The following is a 24005-nucleotide window of genomic DNA, read 5'->3' as shown; positions in this document are numbered from 1 at the left end:
AGTGTAGGGGAGGGGAGAATCGGGTAGTGTAGGGGAGGGGAGAATAGGGTAGGGTAGGGGAGGGGAGAATAGGGTAGGGGAGGGGAGAATAGGGGAGGGGATGAAGGGTAGGGGAGAATAGGGTAGGGGAGGGGAGGGGATAAAGTGAGGGGAGAAGGGTAGGGGAGGAGAGATTAGGGTAGTGTAGAGGAGAATAGGGGAGGGGATAAAGTGAGGGGAGACGGGTAGGGTGGGTGGGAGAGGAGGGGAGAAGGGCAGCTGTGGGAGACTGATAAGCAGAGTCAGAGGCCTAGTCACACTGGCCCATCACACCCACTGACATGATGATTCAATCCAGCCCCCAGTGTGTGTGGGTGGGTGTGTGTGTGTGCGCCTGTGGACATTTATTTTTGTGTGTGAGAGAAACCGTGCATGTGCCTGCATGTATTTTTTTCCCTCTTTTTTTCTGTGCGTGGGCAGAGAAAGAGCACAGGTGAAGACTGTCCATCTGCTTCTAACACGGAGAGAGGGAAAGAGCGAGGGGGAGAGAGAGCGAGGGTGGGGGGGGGGGTAGAGAGGAAAAGTGGAGGGAGTGAGTTGGCACTGTTTCCTCTCCCTGATGAAATTGGGCTGGAATTTAGTTTCCTAAAAACAAACAGCAGGAGAACGCAAAACCCACCTCCCTCCTGTCTCCTCTCTTCCCTCCCTCCCTCCCTGTCTCCCCCTAGTCTCGACAGCTCCGGAGCATGACGTAACCACACAATTACACCAGGGATCACACTGCCGCCGTGGGAGAGTGCTGCTCTCTGCTCTACACAAATAACCTGTATATATCAATCTGTCTGTCTGCCATATTGTGTTTGACCTACACTGTCATGTATGACACAAGGACCGGGTTTTGGAAACACTGACTTAGACAAAGATGGATGTTGGGTCATTCAAGGAACTATGTAGTAGTGCTAAGTTAACCCAACGAGACCCCTGGCGTGTATTCATTAGTGCACCCTGTAGGAAACCCCAAGTAAAACTTTTTGCAATGGAAAAATAACAATTCTTATTGGACAAGTTACAGTAAGGTTAGTCATTCCCCCTTTCATTCATTTTTCCTACTAATGAATACACCCTTGGATTCATGTTTCTGTTCAGTTTGAGGTCCTACTACCCCCAGTGGACGTTCACCATAACTACCCTGTTAGATCATGGGAAGTCCTTTTACTGGACATAACTTCCTCTTGCTCATGTCCTTTCTTGCTCTTGGCACTGAACGTTGCCGATAGAAATAGAATGAATAGAGCTGACACAAGTCCCTATTATATCTGACACACAATACATTTCTATCTGATCTGTTCTGTAACGCTGCATCCTCCTGAACAGGTCCCTTCCCTGCCATTTTGTACAGACAAAACAACAGTCATTAGAACGTGGAGTCAGAGGTCCACTGTTCCACCCAGTTGAAGTTCATTACTCATCTAAAGCATTTGACTTAATGAACGATGGAGCTAAAAATGTCACAACTGGACTAGCAGAATGACTTGCAATGTCTCCATAGTTGGGCTTAAACTCTTGGACATAAATTACTATTGTATAAATAAAATTATGTGTTCCACTTTTACCACGAAATATATAAGTCCTCTAACTGAAAACAAATCTACATTTTACATGTTAGAAGTTGGGACTTTGACTTTTACTGTGACAGTTAGCAGATTTGGGCTGTGGTGGCCCTAGGTGAAGTGTAGTTGTCATTGCAGTATTAACACTTAAGGTAAAGTAACACCTCAGGTAAAGTAGAGTCTCTTGCCTCTTGCAGTAAAATATCTCTGTTCAGTAGGACACCAGAGTAGACTGCTCTCTCTGTCTCTCTCCCTGGGGACAGCAGATCTTTGTTTAGGTACACTGAGGTGACCTCTCACCTGCAGACTTCATTTGCTGAAGGCTACTGACATACCACCAACACTGCTGCCAAGACACGGTAGAGTAGTGTTGTGTTTCTGTTGGGGATAGATACAGACTGATACTATCGGTCCCCCTCCTTGTTTTGCGCTCTCTTACTGTTTTTCTCATTCATTCTCTCTGTCTCTCTCTCCTGCCAATGAGCATGAGGCGGGAAAGGAGAGCAGCTTCGCTCTGTCTACCGCTCTCTCCCTCCTCTCTCTATTTCTCCCTTTTGTTCTCTCTCTCTCTCTCGCCTCTCCTGGTCTGTGTGTGTGCTCAGTCGTTCAATGCCGCGCAGCGCTGTTGTGTCATGAGGCTTGGGAGCCCATGGAGTGCTGGTGCTAGGGGGTAGTGACTACCTCAGAGATGTATTAGAGACAGCGCCAGAGAGATTTGACAAAACCCTTCGGACCTACACATAAGGGACAGTGGAGATACAGGATAGAGAGAGAGTGGACTACCGGTACCCACCACAGCCTGAGGAGAAACGCATTGAAGACGGAAGCGATACAGCTGGAGATCCGCTGTGGAGAGACTGGGGGTCTTTGGTGATCCGCTGTAGAGAGACTGGGGGTCTTTGGTGATCCGCTGTAGAGAGACAGGCTAGAGACTGGGGGACTTTGGTGATCCGCTGTAGAGAGACTGGGGGTCTTTGGTGATCCGCTGTAGAGAGACAGGCTAGAGACTGGGGGTCTTTGGTGATCCGCTGTAGAGAGACAGGCTAGAGACTGGGGGACTTTGGCGATCCGCTGTAGAGAGACAGGCTAGAGACTGGGGGACTTTGGCAATTCCTTTCAAAGACCGTGGGGATATTGCTTGCGCTGAGATACGCGTTGAAGAGATTTGGAGATACAAGCTGAAGACCTCAGACATAATCAGCTTGTTGGGGAGACCAGTTGGAGACACTGCATGGGGATGTTAATTAGAGACTCGGACTATACAGAATATTTGGGTTAGATGCTTGGATATAAAGGCGTCACCCCAGTGATGTCAGGTGGGGTCAGACACACCCCTGTCCTTCCCTGCTAAAAAGTGTTGTGGGTCTGAGGAAGGGGCTTGGATTTTGGGGTGTCTGGATGACAGCACAATTGTGTTAACCACACCAGTGCTTTCCTGTCGCTCCAGCTTATCTACTCCGTCTCTGTCGCTCCCCTTGTGTCTGTCTCTCTCTCTCTCTTTTTCGATCTCTTTCTCTCTCTTTTTCGATCTCTTTCTCTCTCTTTTTCGATCTCTTTCTCTCTCTTTTTCTCTTTTTCTCTCTCACTCTCTCCACCATGGGAAAGTTAATAAAGAGAACGAAAGCAGAAGCACCGTTTTAAGGTAAAGCCACCGCAATTAGTCTGACTGTAGGACTGCTGCAGCTATAGAAACTGAAGCAACAGCCAGTAAGCTTAGAAACTGAGTGGATTACCAGACGCATCATGTGGACCCAGTCAGGATACTGCCATCACTTCCCCGGACATCCATTCTACCATGCGCCCTCCTGCAGGTGTGTACTACTGTTTAATATACAGTGCCTTCAAAAAGTATTCACACCCCTTGACTTTTTCCACATTTTGTTCTTACAAGGTGCGATTTAAAATGGATTTAATTTTTTAGAAATTGTCAATGATCTACACTAAATACTCTGTCAAAGTGGAAGAAAAATTCTAACATTTCTTAAAAATGTATGAACAATAAAACACAAATATATCTTGATTAGATAAGTATTCAACCCCCTGAGTCAATATATGTTAGAATTACCTTTGGCAGCGATTACAGCTGTAAGTCTCCGAGAGCTTTTCACACATGGATTGTACAATATTTGCACATTATTCTTAAAAATTATTCAAGCTCTGTCAAGTTGTTTGTTGATCATTGCTAGATAGCCATTTTCAAGTCTTGCCATAGATTTTCAAGACGATTTAAGTCAAAACTGTAACTAGGCCACTCAAGAACATTCAATATCGTCCTGGTAGGCAATGTATTTGGCCTTGTGTTTTAGGTTATTGTCCTGCTGAATGGTGAATTTGTCTCCCAGTGTCTGTTGAAAAGCAGACTGAACAAGGTTTCCCTCTAGGATTTAGCCTGTGCTTAGCTTTATTCAGTTTATTTTCATCCCACAAAACTCCTTAGTCCTTGCCGATGACGAACATACCCATAACATGATGCAGCCACCACCATGCTTGAAAATATGAATAGTGGTACTCAGTGATGTATTGTGTTGGATTTGCCCCAAACATAACACTTTGTATTCAGGACAAAAAGTTCTTTGCCACTTTCTTTGCAGTTTTGCTTTAGTGCCTTATTGCAAACAGGATGCATGTTTTGGAATATTTTTATTCTGCACAGGCTTCCTTCTTTTCACTCTGTCATTTAGGTTAGCATTGTGGAGTAACTACAATGTTGTTGATCCATCCTATCACAGCCATTAAACTCTGTAACTGTTTTAAAGTCACCATTGGCCTCGTGATGAAATCCCTGAGCGGTTTCCTTCTTCTCCAGCAACTGAGTTAGGAAGGACGCCTCTATGTTTGTAGTGACTGGGTGTATTGATACACCATTCAAAGTGTAATTAATAACTTCACCATGCTCAAAGACATTTTATACGTCTGCTTTTTTACCCATCTACCAATAGGTGCCCTTCTTTGCGAGGCATTGGAAAACCTCCCTGGTCTTTGTGGTTGAATCTGTGTTTGAAATTCACAGCTCGACTGAGGGACATTACAGATAGTTGTATGTGTGGGGTACAGAGATAAGTTAGTCATTCAAAAATCATGTTAAACTATTATTGTACACAGTGAGTCCATGCAACTTATTATGTTACATGTTAAGCAAATGTTTACTCCTGAACTTATTTAGGCTCGCCATAACAGAGGGGTTGAATACTTATTGACTCAAGACATTTCAGCTTTTCATTTTTAATTAGTTTGTAAAAATGTACATTATGTGGTATTGTGTGTAGGCCAGTGACACAAGCAATTTTTGGGGGATAAAGTCAAGGGGTGTGAATACTTTCTGAAGGCACTGTACTACTACTACTACTACTACTACTACTACTACTACTACTACTACTACTACTACTACTACTACTACTACTACTACTACTACTACTACTACTACCACCACCGATACTACTACTACTACTACCGATACTACTACTACTACTACTACTACTACTACTACTACTACCGTTACTACTACTACTACTACCGTTACTACTACTACTACTACCGTTACTACTACTACTACTACCGTTACTACTACTACTACTACTACTACTACTACTACTACTACTACTACTACTACCACCGATACTACTACTACTACTACCGATACTACTACTACTACTACTACTACTACTACTACTACTACTACTACTACCGATACTACTACTACTACTACTACTACTACTACCGTTACTACTACTACTACTACCGTTACTACTACTACTACTACTACTACTATACTACATCCTGCTCTCTTCCTATTGATATGCTGTTTATGGCCTGGAAATACAGTAGAGGTGTTCTTCAGGGAAGCGTGTTAATGCCGATGTGCATTTGGACGGAACTGTCGCTGCTGCATTATGGGATCTGACATGGTCGCCAGGCAATCTCAATGTAATTGTAGTTTACCAGAGTGGTTTAGCTTTTTGCAATTTTTTTCTGAATATGCTTTTTTCCCCCTAAGGGTTAAAAACATTTGGCAGAAACAATGATGCTAGTACAACACTCTGGTTGATATCCCTGCACATTGGGTTCCTGGCTAACTGAAGTTTAGGAGGTTTTGCGTAAGTGGTGGAATAGAACCAGGTATGTATTCAGCTGCACATCTAAATGATACATTCTTCCAGGCTCTAAAGTTGATAAGTCCCCGGGGTTCGTTCCAACTCTTCCAGTCAGTTATTTGTTTTGAAGAGAGATGCAACTGGACATTTCAGAACAGACCTCAACGTCATTTGAAGTAAACGGTTTCTGTTGCAAAACTTTTCACTCGACTTTAGAGCGCTGAAGAATTGATCATTTAGATGTGCGGCTTGTGCCAAACACTGCAGACTTTCCAGGTCGGAGTGGCAATGCGCGGAAAGCATACAATTCAAATGAACTACAACTTCCGTTTAAGAACCCAACAGCTTCTACGTCACGTTAAAGAGCATTTGGAGTAAATGGTTTCTGTTGTAAAATGTTTTCCAACAGAATCTGCATAATGAATACACCCAAGGTGAACAGGCTGGTTAGTTTGGTCAATGTCTCAATGCTGTGGAATTAGTTATTGAACGGCTGGAAGAACTAGTTTAGGAAGGGCTCAAATTACATGTTGACTCTGGGGTGTCTTTAAAATAGTGTGCTGGGACAATTTGTAAGTGTTTATAGTAATGTGTTAATATTTGTAACACTTATGGCGGTTTATCTTTGTTACCCACTTGATTTGGAATTCCCATGGAGATGCCATGATGTGTTAATGAATCCTGGTTGAGGGTAGTGTTACAGAGGCTTGCTCTTTGGCTTAAGGCTGGTGGTTCAGAATGGCTAGTACTCTGAATGACATGTAATGCTTTCTCATAGCATCACTGTTGCCTCCCTCATTTTAGCACAGTTTCACTCCACAGAGGATCTGAATAATTGCACAAACCCATTCCCAGGTTTGATGGAGAGATTGGAATCTTTTTGAGGTAATGAGAACGTCTCCTCCTCGTATTAGTGAAATATTCTATTCTTCCAATAGAAGTATCAGTGAAAGAGGCTGAGATGTCGTCACTGTGGCTCCATCCCCCTTCAGCAGTAATGACATTATTACATTTATCACACTGTTGCAGATGAGCCCTGCTCTCAAATGAACTTCATCAAAAGACACACACACACACACACACACACACACACACACACACACACACACACACACACACACACACACACACACACACACACACAACCTCCCCTCAGAAGGTTGAAAATGCTTGGCATCGGCCCTCAAATCCTCACAAAGTTCTACAGCTGAGAGCATCTTGACTGGCTGCATCACTACACAGGGTGGTGCGGACAGCCTAGTACATCACTGCTCGATCGCATGGCGCTACACAGGGTGGTGCGGACAGCCTAGTACATCACTGCTCGATCGCATGGCGCTACACAGGGTGGTGCGGACAGCCTAGTACATCACTGCTCGATCGCATGGCGCTACACAGGGTGGTGCGGACAGCCTAGTACCATCACTGGGGCCAAGCTCCCTGCCATCCAGGACCTCTGTCATGCGGTGTGAAAGGAAGGCCCAGACAATTGTTAGACTCCAGCCACCCAAGTAATAGAATGTTCTCCCTGCTTCCACACGGCAAGCGGTACCAGTGGATCAGGTCTCGACAGTGCGACCATTTTACTTGCATATGTGCCTAAATATTTTGCTGTGCGACCTGGAATTCGAATTTAGAAGCACCAGTGTGCCTAGAATAATTAAGGATTATAACTTTATTACCTTAAATATTTTTAATTGTGCTCCTAAATTTCTTTGTGTGCCTACATTTTTCAACTTAGGCTCACAATGGCTAACAAAATGGCTAGCTAACTGAATAGCTAATAAAATGGCTACACGGACTATCTGAGTTGACCTTTGTATTTGATTTTAGATTTTGCACACTCACAGGACTCTACACGCTCACACACACACACACACACTTAAATTGCTGACACACACAAAATGCACACACATTTATACTGACACACACACACACACACACACACTCACACGCAATAATCATATACTGCTGCTACTCCGTTTATCATATATCCTGATGCCTAGACACCTTACTACTTACTATACAGTTGAAGTCGGAAGTTTACATACACTTAGGTTGGAGTCATTAAGACTTGTTTTTCAACCACTCCGCAAATTTCTTGTTAACAAACTATAGTTTTGGTAAGTCGGTTAGGACATCTACTTTGTGCATGACACAAGTAATTATTCCAACAATTGTTTACAGACAGATTATTTCACTTATAATTCACTGTATCTAAATTCCAGTGGGTCAGAAGTTTACATACACTAAGTTGACTGTGCCTTTAAACAGCTTGGAAAATTCCAGAAAATTATGCCATGGCTTTTGAAGCTTCTGATAGGCTAATTGACATTGTTTGAGTCAATTGGAGGTGTACCTGTGGATGTATTTCAAGGCCTACCTTCAAACTCAGTGCCTCTTTGCTTGACTTCATGGGAAAAGCAAAGAAATCAGCCAAGACCTCAGAAAACAATTGTAGACCTCCACAAGTCTGGTTCATCCTTGGGAGTAATTTCCAAACACCTGAAGGTACCACGTTTCTCTGTACAAACAATAGTATGCAAGTATAAACACCATGGGACCACACAGCCGTCATACCGCTCAGGAAGGAGACACGTTCTGTCTCCTAGAGATGAACGTACTTTGGTGCGAAAAGTGCAAATCAATCCCAGAACAGCAGCAAAGGACCCTGTGAAGATGCTGGAGGAAACAGGTACAAAAGTATCTATATCCACAGTAAAACGAGTCCTATATCGACATAACCTGAAAGGCCGCTCAGCATGGAAGAAGCCACTGCTCCAAAACCGCTCTAAAAAAGCCAGACTACGGTTTGCAACTGCACATGGCGACAAAGATCATATTTTTGGAGAAATGTCCTGGTCTGATGAAACAAAAATGGAACTGTTTGGCTATAATGACCATCGTTATTTTTGGAGGAAAAAGGGGGAGGCTTGCAAGCCGAAGAACACCATCCCAACCGTGAAGCACAGGGGTGGCGGCATCATGTTCTGCGGGTGCTTTGCTGCAGGAGCGACTGGTGCACTTCACAAAATAGATGGCATCAGGAGGATGGAAAATGTTGTGGATATATTGAAGCAACATCTCAAGACATCAATCAGGAAGTTGAAGCTTGGTTGAAATGGGTCTTCCAAATGGACAATGACCCCAAGCATACTTCCAAAGTTGTGGCAAAATGGCTTAAGGACAACAAAGTCAAGGTATTGGAGTGGCCATAACAAAGCCCTGACCTCAATCCTATAGAAAATTTGTACTGAAAAATAACTGAAAAAGCGTGTGTGAGCAAGGAGGCCTACTGACCTGACGCAGTTACACCAGCTCTGTCAAGAGGAATGGGCCAAAATTCACCCAACTTATTGTGGGAAGCTTGTGGAAGGCTACCTGAAATGATTTGACAAAAGTTAAGCAATCTAAAGGCAATGCTACCAAATACTAATTGAGTGTATGTAAACTTATGACCCACTGGGAATGTGATGAAAGAAATAAAAGCTGAAATAAATCATTCTCTCTACTATTATTCTGACATTTCACATTCTTAAAATATAGTGGTGATCCTAACTGACCTAAGACAGTTTGCCAAAAGGCATGTGGGAGATTCCCCAAACTTATGGAAGAAGGTACTCTGGTCAGATGAGACTAAAATGTAGCTTTTTGGCCATCAAGGAAAACGCTATGTCTGGCGCAAATCCAACACCTCATCCACCTTGAGAACAACATCCCCACAGTGAAGCATGGGTGGCAGCATCATGCTGTGAGGATGTTTTTCCATTGGCAGGGACTGGGAAACTTTTCAGAATAAAAGGAATGATGGAATGCACTAAATACAGAGAAATTCTTGAGGGAAACCTGTTTCAGTCTTCCAGAGATTTGAGACTGCGACGGAGGTTCACCTTCCAGCAGGACAATGGCCCTAAGCATACTGCTAAAGCAAAACTCGAGTGGTTTAAGGGGAAACATTTAAATGTCTTGGAATGGCCTAGTCAAAGCCCATACCTCAATCCAATTGAGAATCTGTGGTATGACTTAAAGATTGCTATACACCAGCGGAACCTATCCAACTTGAAGGAGCTGGAGCAGTTTTGCCTTGAAGAATGGGCAAAAATCCCAGTGGCTAGATGTGCCAAGCTTATAGAGACATACCCCAAGAGAGTTGCAGCTGTAATTGCTGCAAAGGTGGCTCTACAAAGGTTTGACTTTGGGGGTGTGAATAGTTATGCACACTCAATGCTTTATCTTGGCCAGGTCGCAGTTGTTCTCAACTTGTCTCAACTGGCCTACCTGGTTAAACAAAGGTGAAATAAAATAAACTCAAATGTTCTGTTTTTTTGTCTTATTTCTTGTTTGTTTCACAATAAAACATATTTTGCATCTTCAAAGTGGTAGGCATGTTGTGTAAAGCAAATGATACAACCCCCCCCTAAAAATCTATTTTAATTCCAGGTTATAAAGCAACAAAATAGGAAAAATGCCAAGGGGGGTGAATACTTTTGCAAGCCGCTGTATCTACCTCTATCACTCCAGTATCCCTGCACATTGTAAATATGGTATTAACTGACCCTGTATATAGTATGCTTACTTACTACTCGTGTGCCTCTTATTTTTAATTATTATGTTTTTGTTCTACCTTGTTATTTTTAGTATTACATTGTTATTGATTAATGCATTGTTGGGATTTGAGTTTGCAAGAAAGGCATTTCACTGTACTTGTGCACGGGACATTGGAACTTGTAACTTGAAACACACACCTCTTTTGTCAGATCTTCTCTGTAGACATGAGAATTTCATATCACCACCGTTATATTTATGTAATAGCAGGGACTTTTCTTTGAATACCTTACAATCGCAGCTGTTGGTTCCATATTTAATACAACTAGCTAATAACAGTATTAAATTATATTTTAATTAATGCCGCAGGCATTAATAATCTCAAATAATGTCTGGAAGTTTAAGGAGTTTTTGTCCTCCAGATTCCGTCTGGCTCTGAGAGAAATGTAGTGAGACAATTTAATTATTTTAATTCAATCTTTATTTGTGGGATTAACCCTAAAACCTGCCCAGTAGCCCCTGTATCTTTAAGTGTAGTGAATATAGTGTTTGTAGAACTGTATTATTGTCAGAGCTCAGACTACCAGGTCATTTCACCTCTTGAGATTGCTGGGATGAATAGTACAGCACCATCCAACCACCTAGCTTTGTCAAGTAGTGCCCTATATAGGGAATAGGATGCCATTTGGGACACAACCTATGGTTACGGTCCCATTGGTAGAAATCTGACTCACATCTTGAACACTTTACTATAGATAATCTCATGGGGATATGCAGGCGGAAGAAATCTCTGGTTCACTTTTGTGTATTCAGTGAAAGTAATGTGAGCCGGGACCTGGCTGACTCGGGTTAATCATTTCCTCACCTGTCAATAAAGCGGAAGGTGACACCGATAGACTCCGCCCCTTCTCACTCTCTCTGTTTACATTCAAATGACAGAGTGTCACTCGCTGTTTGAGGAAACGTCTCAGTTGTTTGGGCGGGTAATCCAGTCGCATGGAGACATGAGGTGAGTGTATCTTATGTACACATTTATCTCTATGTTGATTGTGTGTTGAAAATCAAATCAAATTTATTGGTCACATACATGTGTTTTGCAGATGTTATTGCGGGTGTAGCGAAATGCTTGTGCTTCTAGCTCCAACAGTGCAGTAATATCTAACAAGTAATATCTAACAGTTTCACAACATATACCCAAAATACAGGTAAATCTTAGTAAGGAATGGATTGAGAATATACATACACGTATATGTCAGAGAGGCATTGGACTAAGATACTAAGAGCACAGTATATAATTTAGTATTTGGTTTCATTGCGTGTGTGTGTTTGTTTTGTATTCTTTAGGAGTGTGTGTGTGTGTGTGTGCGCGCTCTGTCAGCAGCCCATGGTCTCAGCACTGTAAATGGATTGGGCTAGGTGTCACAGCACAGCAGGAATGTGGAGGGAGCAGATTGTCTGGGAGCCTCTGCTCATCCTTCTGACTCACACACACACACACACACCTTAAAAACAATGGCATATTCCTGACCTGCTACCCAATATGATGCAAAACACGATTAACCAGAAAGCCAGGGGATCACCCTATCCATTATCTCATGTCTGAACCACAAAGTCACTGTGATAGCCTGCTAATGTCGCCTCGTTGCTCCTACTGAACTGTGATAGCCTGCTAATCTCACCTCGTTGCTCCTCCTGAACTGTGATAGCCTGCTAATCTCGCCTCGTTGCTCCTCCTGAACTGTGATAGCCTGCTAATGTCGCCTCGTTGCTCCTCCTGAACTGTGATAGCCTGCTAATGTCGCCTCGTTGCTCCTCCTGAACTGTGATAGCCTGCTAATGTCGCCTCGTTGCTCCTCCTGAACTGTGATAGCCTGCTAATGTCGCCTCGTTGCTCCTCCTGAACTGTGATAGCCTGCTAATCTCGCCTCGTTGCTCCTCCTGAACTGTGATAGCCTGCTAATCTCGCCTCGTTCCTCCTCCTGAACTGTGATAGCCTGCTAATGTCGCCTCGTTGCTCCTCCTGAACTGTGATAGCCTGCTAATCTCGCCTCGTTGCTCCTCCTGAACTGTGATAGCCTGCTAATCTCGCCTCGTTGCTCCTACTGAACTGTGATAGCCTGCTAATCTCGCCTCGTTGCTCCTCCTGAACTGTGATAGCCTGCTAATGTCGCCTCGTTGCTCCTCCTGAACTGTGATAGCCTGCTAATGTCGCCTCGTTGCTCCTCCTGAACTGTGATAGCCTGCTAATCTCGCCTCGTTGCTCCTCCTGAACTGTGATAGCCTTAACTATTTTGACTTGACATGTTGCCATTGCCTGAATATCTTCCTGACTCTGACCTTTAGTTAGGAAAATGTATTTAAGTGTGACTCAATACTACAATAATTGAAGATACGTAATACAGATTTAAAAACGACATTGTTCTCTCCTTGTCTGGAAACATCTGGTACAAAATCAAATATTTGTGTGGTAACCTACGCAATCTTCATTTGACATCAACTAGTGTATAGCAATCCTAGCCTTGAGACCTTAGGTGTCTTGTTATAGTCATCCTAAACACTGTTGAGGACATTTCTACCAAACAACCGTATTCTGTGTGGCACCACTAGCATTTCAATCTCCTACGTCTTAACCAATGCTGCGGTTGCTCAATTTTGCAGAGGAAGAAGAAACTCTGTGAGACTCCGGAGTTCACAACACGTGGGAGGCCCCAAAAAAAGTCCCGAAAGCTGTTGTGACTTAACATGAATGTAATCTTTGGTACCAGACATCAGTTTCATTACGTCTGTGCCATGCTACATTGGGATTGAGAGGATTAGCGATGATCAGAGAGGATCTACTACATTAACCCAGCTGTGGACTCTTCTCTCCTCCCCCATCCCCTCTTTTCCTTCCCATCTCAGTCTGTTTGGAAATGTTCCTCTTCCTTCGACTCAATGTTCTCTAGACATTATGTTCTTGGATGCCCACATCATCCCCTAGTTGCTGGACTTTCTTTCTCTGTATCTTCTCGCTTGGACTTTACTGCACCAGCAAACCTATTGAAGGAACAACGTTGGTATAAAAAGGACCGAAGTCCGTTATCTGTTCCAGTAGCTACGAAAGGAGAGGATTTAAGATGCTAACCAACTGTGTGCAGAGTATGCGCTCCTGTGTAGGTCTCAGCAGGTAGGAACTACTAGAGAATGGCCTATGTAGCTTTTCATAGTGGTTGTTTGAGTCAAATACCAGTTGCTGTGGTGTGAGGTGTGGCCAGTTGCACTGTCAGCGAGAGATTTGTTGTGAGTTTTCTCAAGGCTTCCAGGGCGGTAGGCAGCCTAGCGGTTCGAGCGTTGGGCCCATAACCGAAAGGTTGTTGGTTTGAATACCTGAGCCAACAAGGTGAAAAACCTTTCGACGTGCCCTTGATCAAGGCACTTAACCCTAATTTGCTCCAGGGGCGCCGTACTACTATGGCAGACCCTGCAAAACCACACATTTCACTGCACCTATCCGGTGTATGTGACAATCGAACATCCTTTTTTTGGGGGGTGGGGAGAGCTATGTGTAGCTAATGCATGTAAGCTTACAATGTAGTATTATTTTTGGCATGCTCAATCAATAGTGTGCCATGAAACAGACAGTTAGATCATACTGCCATTTCCTGCCAAAGTTTGAACTGGACAACAGATCCAAAGACGGTACAGTATGAAGATGGGCAGAAACTGCTACTCCAATAGAAAACCTGTAAATATCTGGTGTGACCACCATTTGCCTCATGCAGCACGACCCATATCCTTTTCATAGAGTTGATCAGGCTGTTGATTGTGGCTTGTGGAATGTTGTCCCACTCCTCTTCAGTGGTTGTGCGCAATTGCAGGATATTGGCGGGACCTGGAACATGCTGTCGTACACGTATTTCCAGAGCATCCCAAACATGCTCAATGGATGATATGTCTGGTGAGTATGCAGGCCATGGAAGAACTTGGACATTTTCAGCTTCCAGGAATTATGTAGAAATCCTTGCGACATGGTGATGGCGGTGGATGAATAGCAACACAGTAGGCCTCAGGATCTCATCACAGTATCTCTGTACATTCAATTTGCCATCGATAAAATGCAATTGAGTTCCTTGTCCGTAGCTTATGCCTGCCCATACCATAACCCCACCACCACTATGGGCCAAACTGCAGTCAGGTCAAGGCCAGGTGAGAACGACGAGCACACAGATGAGCTTCCTTGAGACGGTTTGTGCAGACATTCTTTGGTTGTTCAAACTCAGTTTCATCAGCTGTCCGGGTGGCTGGTTTCAGACAATCCCGCAGGTGAAGAAGCCCAATGGGGAGGTTCTGGGCTGGCATGGTTACACGTGGTCTGCGGTTGTGAGGCCAGTTGGACGTACTGCCAAATTCTCTAAAATTACGTTGGAGGCGGCTTATGGTAGAGAAATGAACATTAAATTCTCTGGCAACAGCTCTGTTGGACATTCCTGCATATAGCATGCCAATTGCACACTCCCTCAAAACGTGAGACATCTGTGACATTTTATTGTGTGACAAAACGGCACATTCTTAGAGTGACCTTTTGTCCCCGGCACAAGGTGCACCTGTGTATTAATGATCATGCTGTTTAATCAGCTTCTTGATATGCCACAATTGTCAGGTGGATGGATTATCTTGGCAAAGGTGAAATGCTCACTAACAAGGATATAACCAAATTTGTGCACAGAATTTGAGAGAAATAAGATTTTTGTGCATAGAACATTTCTGCGATCTTTTATTTCAACTCATGAAACATTGGACCAACACTTTGCATGTTGCGTTCATATTTTTGTTCAGTATATATAAAGTTGTTTTTGACAAATGAAAACGTGTCCCCTTCACGAGGTTGGCGTGATAACATGTTCAAATACTTAAGACATTACCTCAACTACTGTAGGATGTGCCTTTTTAGATTTTGAGAACATTAATAACGAAGGAAGAATTGTTCACTTTTCCAATCCCAAACCGCCGCCTGGTCTGCTTGCGCGTTCCCGGAAATCAAGTCTCGCGATGGTGCGCCTTTTGGGTTTAGAAACTTTGTGGGTAGGTCTGTAAATGGAAAGCTGAGCCATGAAAGTGTGTAGAAGACTTGTGTGTGTGGTCTTTTCACACCTGAGCAAGCTGTCAATCTATTGCATGTAGGATAGCAGCACACTCACTATGTCTAAAGCAGAAAGGGTTGCTGCCCTCTACGGAGTAATTCTGAACTGAGCTTTCCTGCGACTTTTGGAAGTTGCCTGGGTCTTTGAGGCAGTTTTGAAGGCATTGTATCTGCTTGTGTGTGTGTGTGTGTCTGTGTGTGTGTGAAGACTTTAGTTCTGTGTAAGGGAATGCTGTAGGTCTCACATTACTTCAGACGCTGTCCGTGGACCGCGTGGACACCGCCTCTGTAATCTCAGCCTAATCTGTAACGGCTTTGTGTGCAATCAAAGAATCCACAATAGGATCTCTAAGAGGTGAAAGCCAACGCCACTCAATCCAATCCCTCTACTGGGAAATAGACCGGGCACACTGGTATTTGTCAATAGGAGTGGGACAAACCAATGTGATCTGATGGGAGGGAGCTAGACCGCTTCAACATGACTGCATGCACGTGTGTGAGTTGTTGAATGCAGCAGAAACACTGGCACCCAGGCTATGGTGCTGTTCGACACCGCCGTCCTAACCTTTAAAAAAAATAAAAACGAGATAGCCTAAACAAATCCCTTCAATGCTTCTTACACAAATCCCTCTATCCCAACCCAGTAGAGACGAGACAAACTCTCTCTATCCCAACCCAGTAGAGACGAGACAAACTCTCTCTATCCCAACCCAGTAGAGACGAGACAAACTCTCTCTATCCCAACCCAGTAGAGACGAGACAAACTCTCTCTATCCCAACCCAGTAGAGACGAGAAAAACTCTCTCTATCCCAACCCAGTAGAGACGAGACAAACTCTCTCTATCCCAACCCAGTAGAGACGAGACAAACTCTCTCTATCCCAACCCAGTAGACACAGTGAATCAGGAGTAGGCCGGAACAGCAACTAAACCAATTGTCCTCACGGCCTCTGTGGGTAGCCCGGACTCCAGTGCTCCCCCTCTTGCATCTTTGGGCATAATGCGTCTTTGTATCCACACATTCTGATACTCCATGGGTTGTGCTGCAATGACAACAGCTCGTCTCTGTTCCAATATTCCACAGTCCGACTAGCGATTTGTCCTAATTACTTTTCTTTATTAATACAGATGAATTGGAGTTATGGAGCAAACCAGCAAAGTCATTACAGCGAAGCGATAAGCACACCCTGATCTGATTGGTTAAATTCAAAGATGGGGTGAACGCTGTTGTAATCTTATTCAAGATTTGCGTCGATATTACTTTGATATTGCCTACATTAAAAGCCTGATCTGGTGTTTTTGTATTGCAGTTAGAGTGGGAGGAGAAATGTGGCAGGGTAATGGTATATCAGATCGGTGGCAGGTAGCCTAGCGGTTAAGAGCGTTGGGCCAGTAACCCGAAAGATCGCCGGTTCCAATCCCTGAGCCGGCTAGGTGAAACATCTGTTGATGTGCCCTTGAGCAAGGCACTTAACCCTTATTGCTCCTGTAAGTTGTTCTGGATAAGAGCATCTGCTCAATGACTACAATGTAGATCATGGTTTGATTATTAACAGGGTGACATTTAAATGGCTTTTTACATTAAAAGAATAGCAAGCCTTTGATTAATAGACACATGGTGTGCATGTGTGTGAGTGTGCTGTGCTGCTATGCTTGTGTGCTTTTGTGTGTGTGTGTAATTGGCTACGCCGTTATCAGTCGATCTCTAGTATGCGAGTGTGTGTGTGCATGTCCTTTTTGGAGATGAAGTCACAAGCTCAGTTGTGTTGCCAGGTGACGTGACCAGTGTTTGTGACCTGCGTAGATCTTAACAGATCGATCACACACACATCTTCTTAGGAGACTGCTGTTTCTCATTATAAGCCAGGGGTAAGCAACTATATAGATTCAGCCGGGGTCCGATGTTTGCGTGAATGGTCAGGGGACCGGAATATAAATATAGCAATTTGTATACTGAAAATTGACCATAACTAAGCCCAAAAAGAGATTGTATTGGAAAATAACAATAATTTCATACCTTCATTACATTAACACATGATCACGTCTCTTTTATTTGTTGTAATACTTCTGAACAGATTTCATAACTTAAACACATTTGTTGCTGAATTCCTGGTCATTTTACAGTATTTTTATTTTTATTTTTACTAAAAACGTTGGGGAGCCCGGTTTTGGCCCGTGGCCCGCCTGTTGCTGACCCATGGTATAAGTCCAAGCTCTCTCCGCTGTTGATTCTCCCTGACATCACCACTCTCTCTCTCTCTCTCTCTGTCTGTCTGTCTGTCTGTCTGTCTGTCTGTCTGTCTGTCTGTCTGTCTGTCTGTCTGTCTGTCTGTCTGTCTGTCTGTCTGTCTGTCTGTCTGTCTGCCTGTCTGCCTGCGTGCCTGCGTGCACATCCACTCCCTGCCACAAATCCCCACCTCTGCCACGTCCACAACCATGACAATAGCTCAGTTTTAGTCTCATGGGGGCAGTTTGGGTCACTGTGCAAAGAAGGTGTTTGGTTCTCTCTCTTTCAGACGGTTTTATTTCTGTATCACTCACACACACACACACACACACACCCCTCCCTCTCTCTCTCTCTCCCTCCAGATTCTCTCTGCCTGTTATTGCTGAGTATAGCTCTCTTTTTAATAGCCAATGGCATATGGTGTGTTGTTCTTATCAAGGGGTGAGCAATATGGTACATGACCCTGCTGAACACGCGTAACACAATGCAGCATGTTATTTCCTACTTCTGTTTCCTCAGTCTCTAGTGGAGAGGTAGCTATAAATCTTGCTATACACTTTCACTCCAACTTGTACTGGCCTGGGACAGTCAATGTTCCACTAGGCCTTTCTCGATAACAGATCCTAGGTCAGTCTAAGTGCTCTTCTGCTGGGCTGATCACTAATGCTTTTCCACTTGGCTCAGGGCAGTTCAAACTCCACTGGCTGGTCCTGGGTCAGTTTAGATGCCTTGCCACCTGACGTCTCCCCCAGCTCCACCTAAGGGTTCAACTAAGTAAGTTAGTTAAACAACCAGCAAGGACTGAATGGCTCTCTGTGTGTACAGATTAATGGAGTGATGTAAAGTCGTTTTTTGGGTATCTTTACTTTACTATTAATATTTTTGACAACTTTTACTTCACTACATTCCTAAGGAAAATAATGTACTTTTTACTCCATACATTTTCCCTGCCACCCAAAAGTACTTACATTTTGAATGCTTAGAAGGACAAGAAAATAGTCACATTCTCACACATCCCTACTGCCTCTGATCTGGCGGACTCACTAAACACACATTTGTTTGTAAATTATGTCTGAGTGTTGGAGTGTGTGGTCTGGTTTGCTTAATATAAGGAATGTGAAAGGATTTATACTTTTACTTTTGATACTTAAGTGTATTTTAAAACCAAAATACTTTTAGACTTTTACTCAACTAGTATTTTACTGGGAGACTTTCACTTTTACTTGAGTCATTTTCTATTAAGGTATCTTTGCTATAGTGCGATCATTTCATAAAAATAGACAAAAGTCAAGTATGGGCATGTGTGAGTAGTAATTTATAGCAAAATAAATGTTGCAGTCGCGGTTTTTAAGGTATTTCTGCCATTTTGCTTCATATCTGGTAATGCATAAAGAAATAGGGGATCTAAGGCACTAGAGGTGTCACTACAGACGGGGGTTCGGTCCCGGGCTGTATCACAACTGGCCGTGATTGGGAGTCCCATAGGGTGGTGCACATTTGGCCCAGCATTGTAGGGTAGGCCGTCATTGTAAATAAGAATTTGTTCTTAACTGACTTGCCGAGTTAAATAAAATAATAAAACAAATAAGTATCCTAACATTATAGCTATCCCACCTCTCACGTCAACACTGCCTGGCTGGGGGGCTGTGTGCACTGTGAATGAAGGGTTGAAAGATTTGTTTTTGGAAGCAATCCACACAGGCAAAAGTTGGTCTAACTACTAAAGTGAGACTTTATCCTTGTGTTTCTTGGATATTTACATTGTTTTGTTCACAAGTTAGGTTGTTTTTCAATGTTTGAGTTTGCTTACACTGCTAGCGAAGCGAAGGGAGGAGACGTTGTCGGCCATTTAAAACCAATAGATGGGGATAGCGCTGACGTCATCCACATATTCCTTTGGAAAACTACCGGCATTAAGCCAGAACAATTTGAAGCGCACTATATTGCTGAATGGCACCAAAAAATAGCTAAGGTTCATGGTGAATGTGGACGTAACTAGCAAAGGCTCATGGTCGATGTAGTCGTTTTGATACGTCCTGACTGGTTGTATCACTGCCTGGTACGGCAACTGCTCTGCCTCTGACCGCAAGCCACTACAGAGGGTAGTGCGTACGGCCCAGTACATTACTGGGGCTAAGCTGCCTGCCATTCAGGACCTCTACACCAGGCGGTGTCAGAGGAAGGCCCTAAAAATTGTCAAAGACCCCAGCCACCCCAGTCATAGACTGTTCTCTCTACTACCGCATGGCAAACGGTACCGGAGTGCCAAGTCTAGGACAAAAAGGCTTCTCAACAGTTTTTACCCCCAAGCTATAAGACTCCTGAACAGGTAATCAAGTGGCTACCCGGACTATTTGCATTGTGTGCCCCCCCAACCCCTCTTTTATGCTACTGCTACTCTCTGTTCATCATATATGCATAGTCACTTTAACCATATCTACATGTACATACTACCTCAATCAGCCTGACTAAACGGTGTCTGTATGTAGCCTCGCTACTTTTATAGCCTTGCTACTGTATATAACCTGTCTTTTTTACTGTTGTTTTATTTCTTTACTTACCTATTGTTCACCTAATACCTTTTTTGCACTATTGGTTAGAGCCTGTAAGTAAGCATTTCACTGTAAGGTCTACTACACCTGATGTATTCGGCGCACGTGACAAATAAACTTTGATTTGATTTGACAGAGCTTGTCACTTCACGCTCTAGACCGGACACTGGGGGCCTCCGCTAGTCAGATTCTCACAGGCACACATGACTCGAGTGGCGCACATTCCAGGCACATTCCAGGGCCCAACAAAGGACCTGAGGAGCTTATGAGAATGTGAAAGCGATGGTAAAGTTGTCAGTGATTAGCATGCTCTGTCTCTCCAGACTGAAACCCTGCTCTGCAGTCAGCGGGAGGCCGGGCCCAGCCGGTCGGCTGTTTATACCGTGTTTATACTGTGACTTAGACCTGTTTGGAGGAAGCAGAGTATATGTAGTAGTAAACACTTCTACCTCCTCTTTCACTAAAATGGCACTTTTCAATATCACTGCTCCCCAAGGCTCTTGTTTATTGTAATTGAAGACATCAATTATGTCACGTGAAAAAGTGGACCATCCATCCATCCGTATGTACGGCCACATCGACGATCGCCATGGCAACAAATGTCCCAGAGCAGCTTTTGGAGAGGAGGAAAACAAAAAGCCCCAGCTGGCCCAGTGGCGTCGCTGATTGGCAGCTGAGACGTAAGATGCAGTTCAGTTGTTGTATATAGGGGGATGATAAAGGCTTTGTGGTTTTATTTGCGGTAGCGGCTGTATCATATTTTTCCTGGTGTCACCTTAACGAGTCCCAGTGAAGACAGAGATTGCATCCCAAATGGCATCATATTCCCTATATAGTGCACTTCTTTTAACCAGAGCCCTATGGTCCCTGGTCAAATGTACTACACTATATAGGTAATAGTATGCTATTTGAGATGCAGATTGAGCATCTCATCAGGGCTTGAGTATCACAATCCACAATCTGCAGCCTCTCTGCACAGCAGCATTGAATTCTGAACACTGCCTCATAACCCTGTCTGTTGGAGAGGGATGGAGGGGTTGGAGAGGAAGGAAGAGAGGGTTGGAGAGGAAGAGAGAGGGAGGGAGGGAGGGGTTGGAGAGGAAGAGAGATAGAGGGAGGGGTTGGAGAGGAAGAGAGGGAGGGTTTGGAGAGAGGAAGAGAGAGAGGGAGGGGTTGGATAGAGGAAGAGAGAGAGGGAGGGAGGGGTTGGAGAGGGAAAGCAAGTGGTAGTCAAATGGATAGAGGGATGAGGAGATCAAGGGGGAAGGGAACGCAAGGGATAAGAGGTAGGGGGAGAGCGAGTCGGAGAAGGGTGGTCTTTGACAGCTTGTCTCCATCTGGAGGAACAGACTGCTTGTTGTTTACCCTGTCTCTGGAGGAACAGACTGCTTGTTGTTTACCCTGTCTATCTGGAGGAACAGCCTGCTTGTTGTTTACCCTGTCTATCTGGAGGAGCAGACTGCTTGTTGTTTACCCTGTCTATCTGGAGGAACAGCCTGCTTGTTGTTTACCCTGTCTATCTGGAGGAACAGACTGCTTGTTGTTTACCCTGTCTAGCTGGAGGAGCAGACTGCTTGTTGTTTACCCTGTCTAGCTGGAGGAACAGCCTGCTTGTTGTTTACCCTGTCTATCTGGAGGAACAGCCTGCTTGTTGTTTACCCTGTCTATCTGGAGGAACAGACTGCTTGTTGTTTACCCTGTCTATCTGGAGGAACAGACTGCTTGTTGTTTACCCTGTCTATCTGGAGGAGCAGACTGCTTGTTGTTTACCCTGTCTATCTGGAGGAGCAGACTGCTTGTTGTTTACCCTGTCTATCTGGAGGAACAGCCATTGAGAAAGAGAGCCCCCATTTTTGGGATACACGATTTGATTAATCTCTTTGATGGGTAATCGTTTGTCATCTGCAGGAGTAGCCTAAAGCATTTCTTAACAACAGAATGTCTTCACCTGATGGTCATCACTGACATGTTGAAGAAACGTCAGCTAACTTGTGAGCTTTTCAAACAATCATAGTAAACGCTATGATCGGATTGTCACACTGAACCTTTCCCCACTGAACTGTGACCTGAGTCAGTTAACCAGTTACATTTTCTCACCTTATTGTGGTGTTTGCACTTGATTATAATACGGTGTCCTCAGCTCTATTCTGTTTTCACTTACACCCTGGTGTTTTGACTAGGCATTTCCCATGACCACCCCTGCGGGGACGGATGCTGATCTGGGGTCAGTTTAGCATTTTTACCACTAATAGTTAAGGTTAGGATTAGGGGAAGGGAAGCTGATCCTAGATCTGTACCCATGGGAAACTTCACCTCGGAGGGGCAGACCAGAGAAGAGATGACAAAGAAGATAGCGCTGACTGAAAGCAACACAACTGTTGCCTGAGGAGGGAACAGAAATGGTGACTGTGTCCCAAATGGCACCATATTCCCTATATAGTGCACTACTTTTGACCAGGGCCCTATGGTAGTGCACTTTATAGGGAATAGGGTGCAATTTGGAACACATACACACAATGTCTGTCTGACAGCCATGTAAATCAATGTCTACTGTTAGGGTCACGTCCTTATACTGTAAGTCTGTTAAATAGAGGTTGTTTGTTGATAGAGGTGAGTTCTACCAGTGGAGCGGAGAGAGATTGACATGTGGATAAAAACTAAGTGATGCTGTTAATGTTTATACCTTCCATCAATGACGATGTGTGGAGCCCAGGTCCGTTTTAGTCTCAGTATTATTATATTAGTTTAATATTTCTATGATGTCCTGTTCTATTATAAGGGACAGTGTCTGAAGTTAAGATGTCATCCTGTGTTGGCATTGTGATAGTGGCCTTCAAATAGTAGTTGTGAGTTTTCGTGTTGCCCCTAGTAGATGTCGTGTCTTTGGCATCATTAAACTGAAGACTTCTTTTCATCAAATAAATTCTCTGTAATTATTATTACGTGATTAAACTAACTTAATCATGTAAATGTAATTAACTAGGAAGTCGGGGCACCAAGGAAAATATTCAGATTACAAAGTTATAATTTTCCTAATATAACTTTCAGATATTTTAATATCTGATCAATTAGTCTTCTAATTAATGACTTATTATTTACCTCACGTTAGTCTCATTCCAAACGTCGTAAATTGTTGGTTATCTGCACGAACCCAGTCTTCACTATGAATCATCCATACATCAATTGTCTTAAATCATGTATTTACTAACTAAATAATCACAGAAAGGCACACAAACAAACAGTAGATATAGTTACAAGGAAATGATAGCAGAGTTTCCCTAGTGGGATAAACCGGTATCGCGGCTTGGTGGACAAAAGGGAAGTGGGGGTCGACTGAGAAAGGCGGGAATTACGTAAATTAGTCACTACACACTTGATAATTATATTAATTGAAATGCTAATCCTTTGTACATGAACGTTTCACTCATTCAGGAATATCTGCAATCAATTTATATTTACGCTCAGTGTGTCGTCGTGATCTCTGTTGAAATCGTCCGTCTTTCTGCTGAAGAGTTCGTCTGATCGTCTCTCGTGGTTAGAATGGATACTTCAGAGTCCCATTTCAGAAATGTTCTTGTAGAGTAGATGTTTCGGCGGTTGTCGGTCTTCGCGTTCAATGGTACAGAATTCCTAGCTGCACACTAGTAATTAGTATCAAAGATTTGTTCTTATTCTGTCGGTATCGATAGTCTCAGAGTTTAACTACGTGGTATGGTTAAGAATTAAGCAATCTACTCAAACCTTAACTCCCTCTGTGATGAGGTACTGGCCTCGTCTCAAACCTTACCCCTTTCGGTTATCGAGGTAAGCTGGTCTGGAGATGATTCTCCAGGTGGGGGTTCTATTCGGAAGAGCAGAAAAAGGCTGTCCCATGATGCCAGAT

General features: G+C 43.7%; 1 protein-coding gene across 13 annotated transcripts in view; it reads left to right on the top strand.

Annotated features, from left to right (window-relative positions):
* Nucleotides 1–24005, top strand: part of LOC139578165 (pleckstrin homology domain-containing family A member 7-like) — a 166436-nt gene that overhangs the window by 48935 nt on the left and 93496 nt on the right. The window contains exon 1 of one of the 13 annotated variants that reach the window (XM_071405438.1): nt 2173–3400. The exons of the other annotated variants lie outside the window; for them this stretch is intronic. Within the exon in view, the coding sequence (XP_071261539.1) occupies nt 3333–3400 (68 nt within the window). The 5' untranslated portion in view covers nt 2173–3332. Of the gene's footprint in view, nt 1–2172; nt 3401–24005 lie in introns of those variants that run through there. 13 annotated transcript variants of the gene reach the window in all.

Source organism: Salvelinus alpinus, chromosome 6 (assembly GCF_045679555.1).
Source record: "Salvelinus alpinus chromosome 6, SLU_Salpinus.1, whole genome shotgun sequence".
Taxonomy (NCBI): domain Eukaryota; kingdom Metazoa; phylum Chordata; class Actinopteri; order Salmoniformes; family Salmonidae; genus Salvelinus; species Salvelinus alpinus.
Note: the sequence above shows the minus strand (reverse complement) of the source record. Positions and strands in the feature narration are given on the sequence as shown.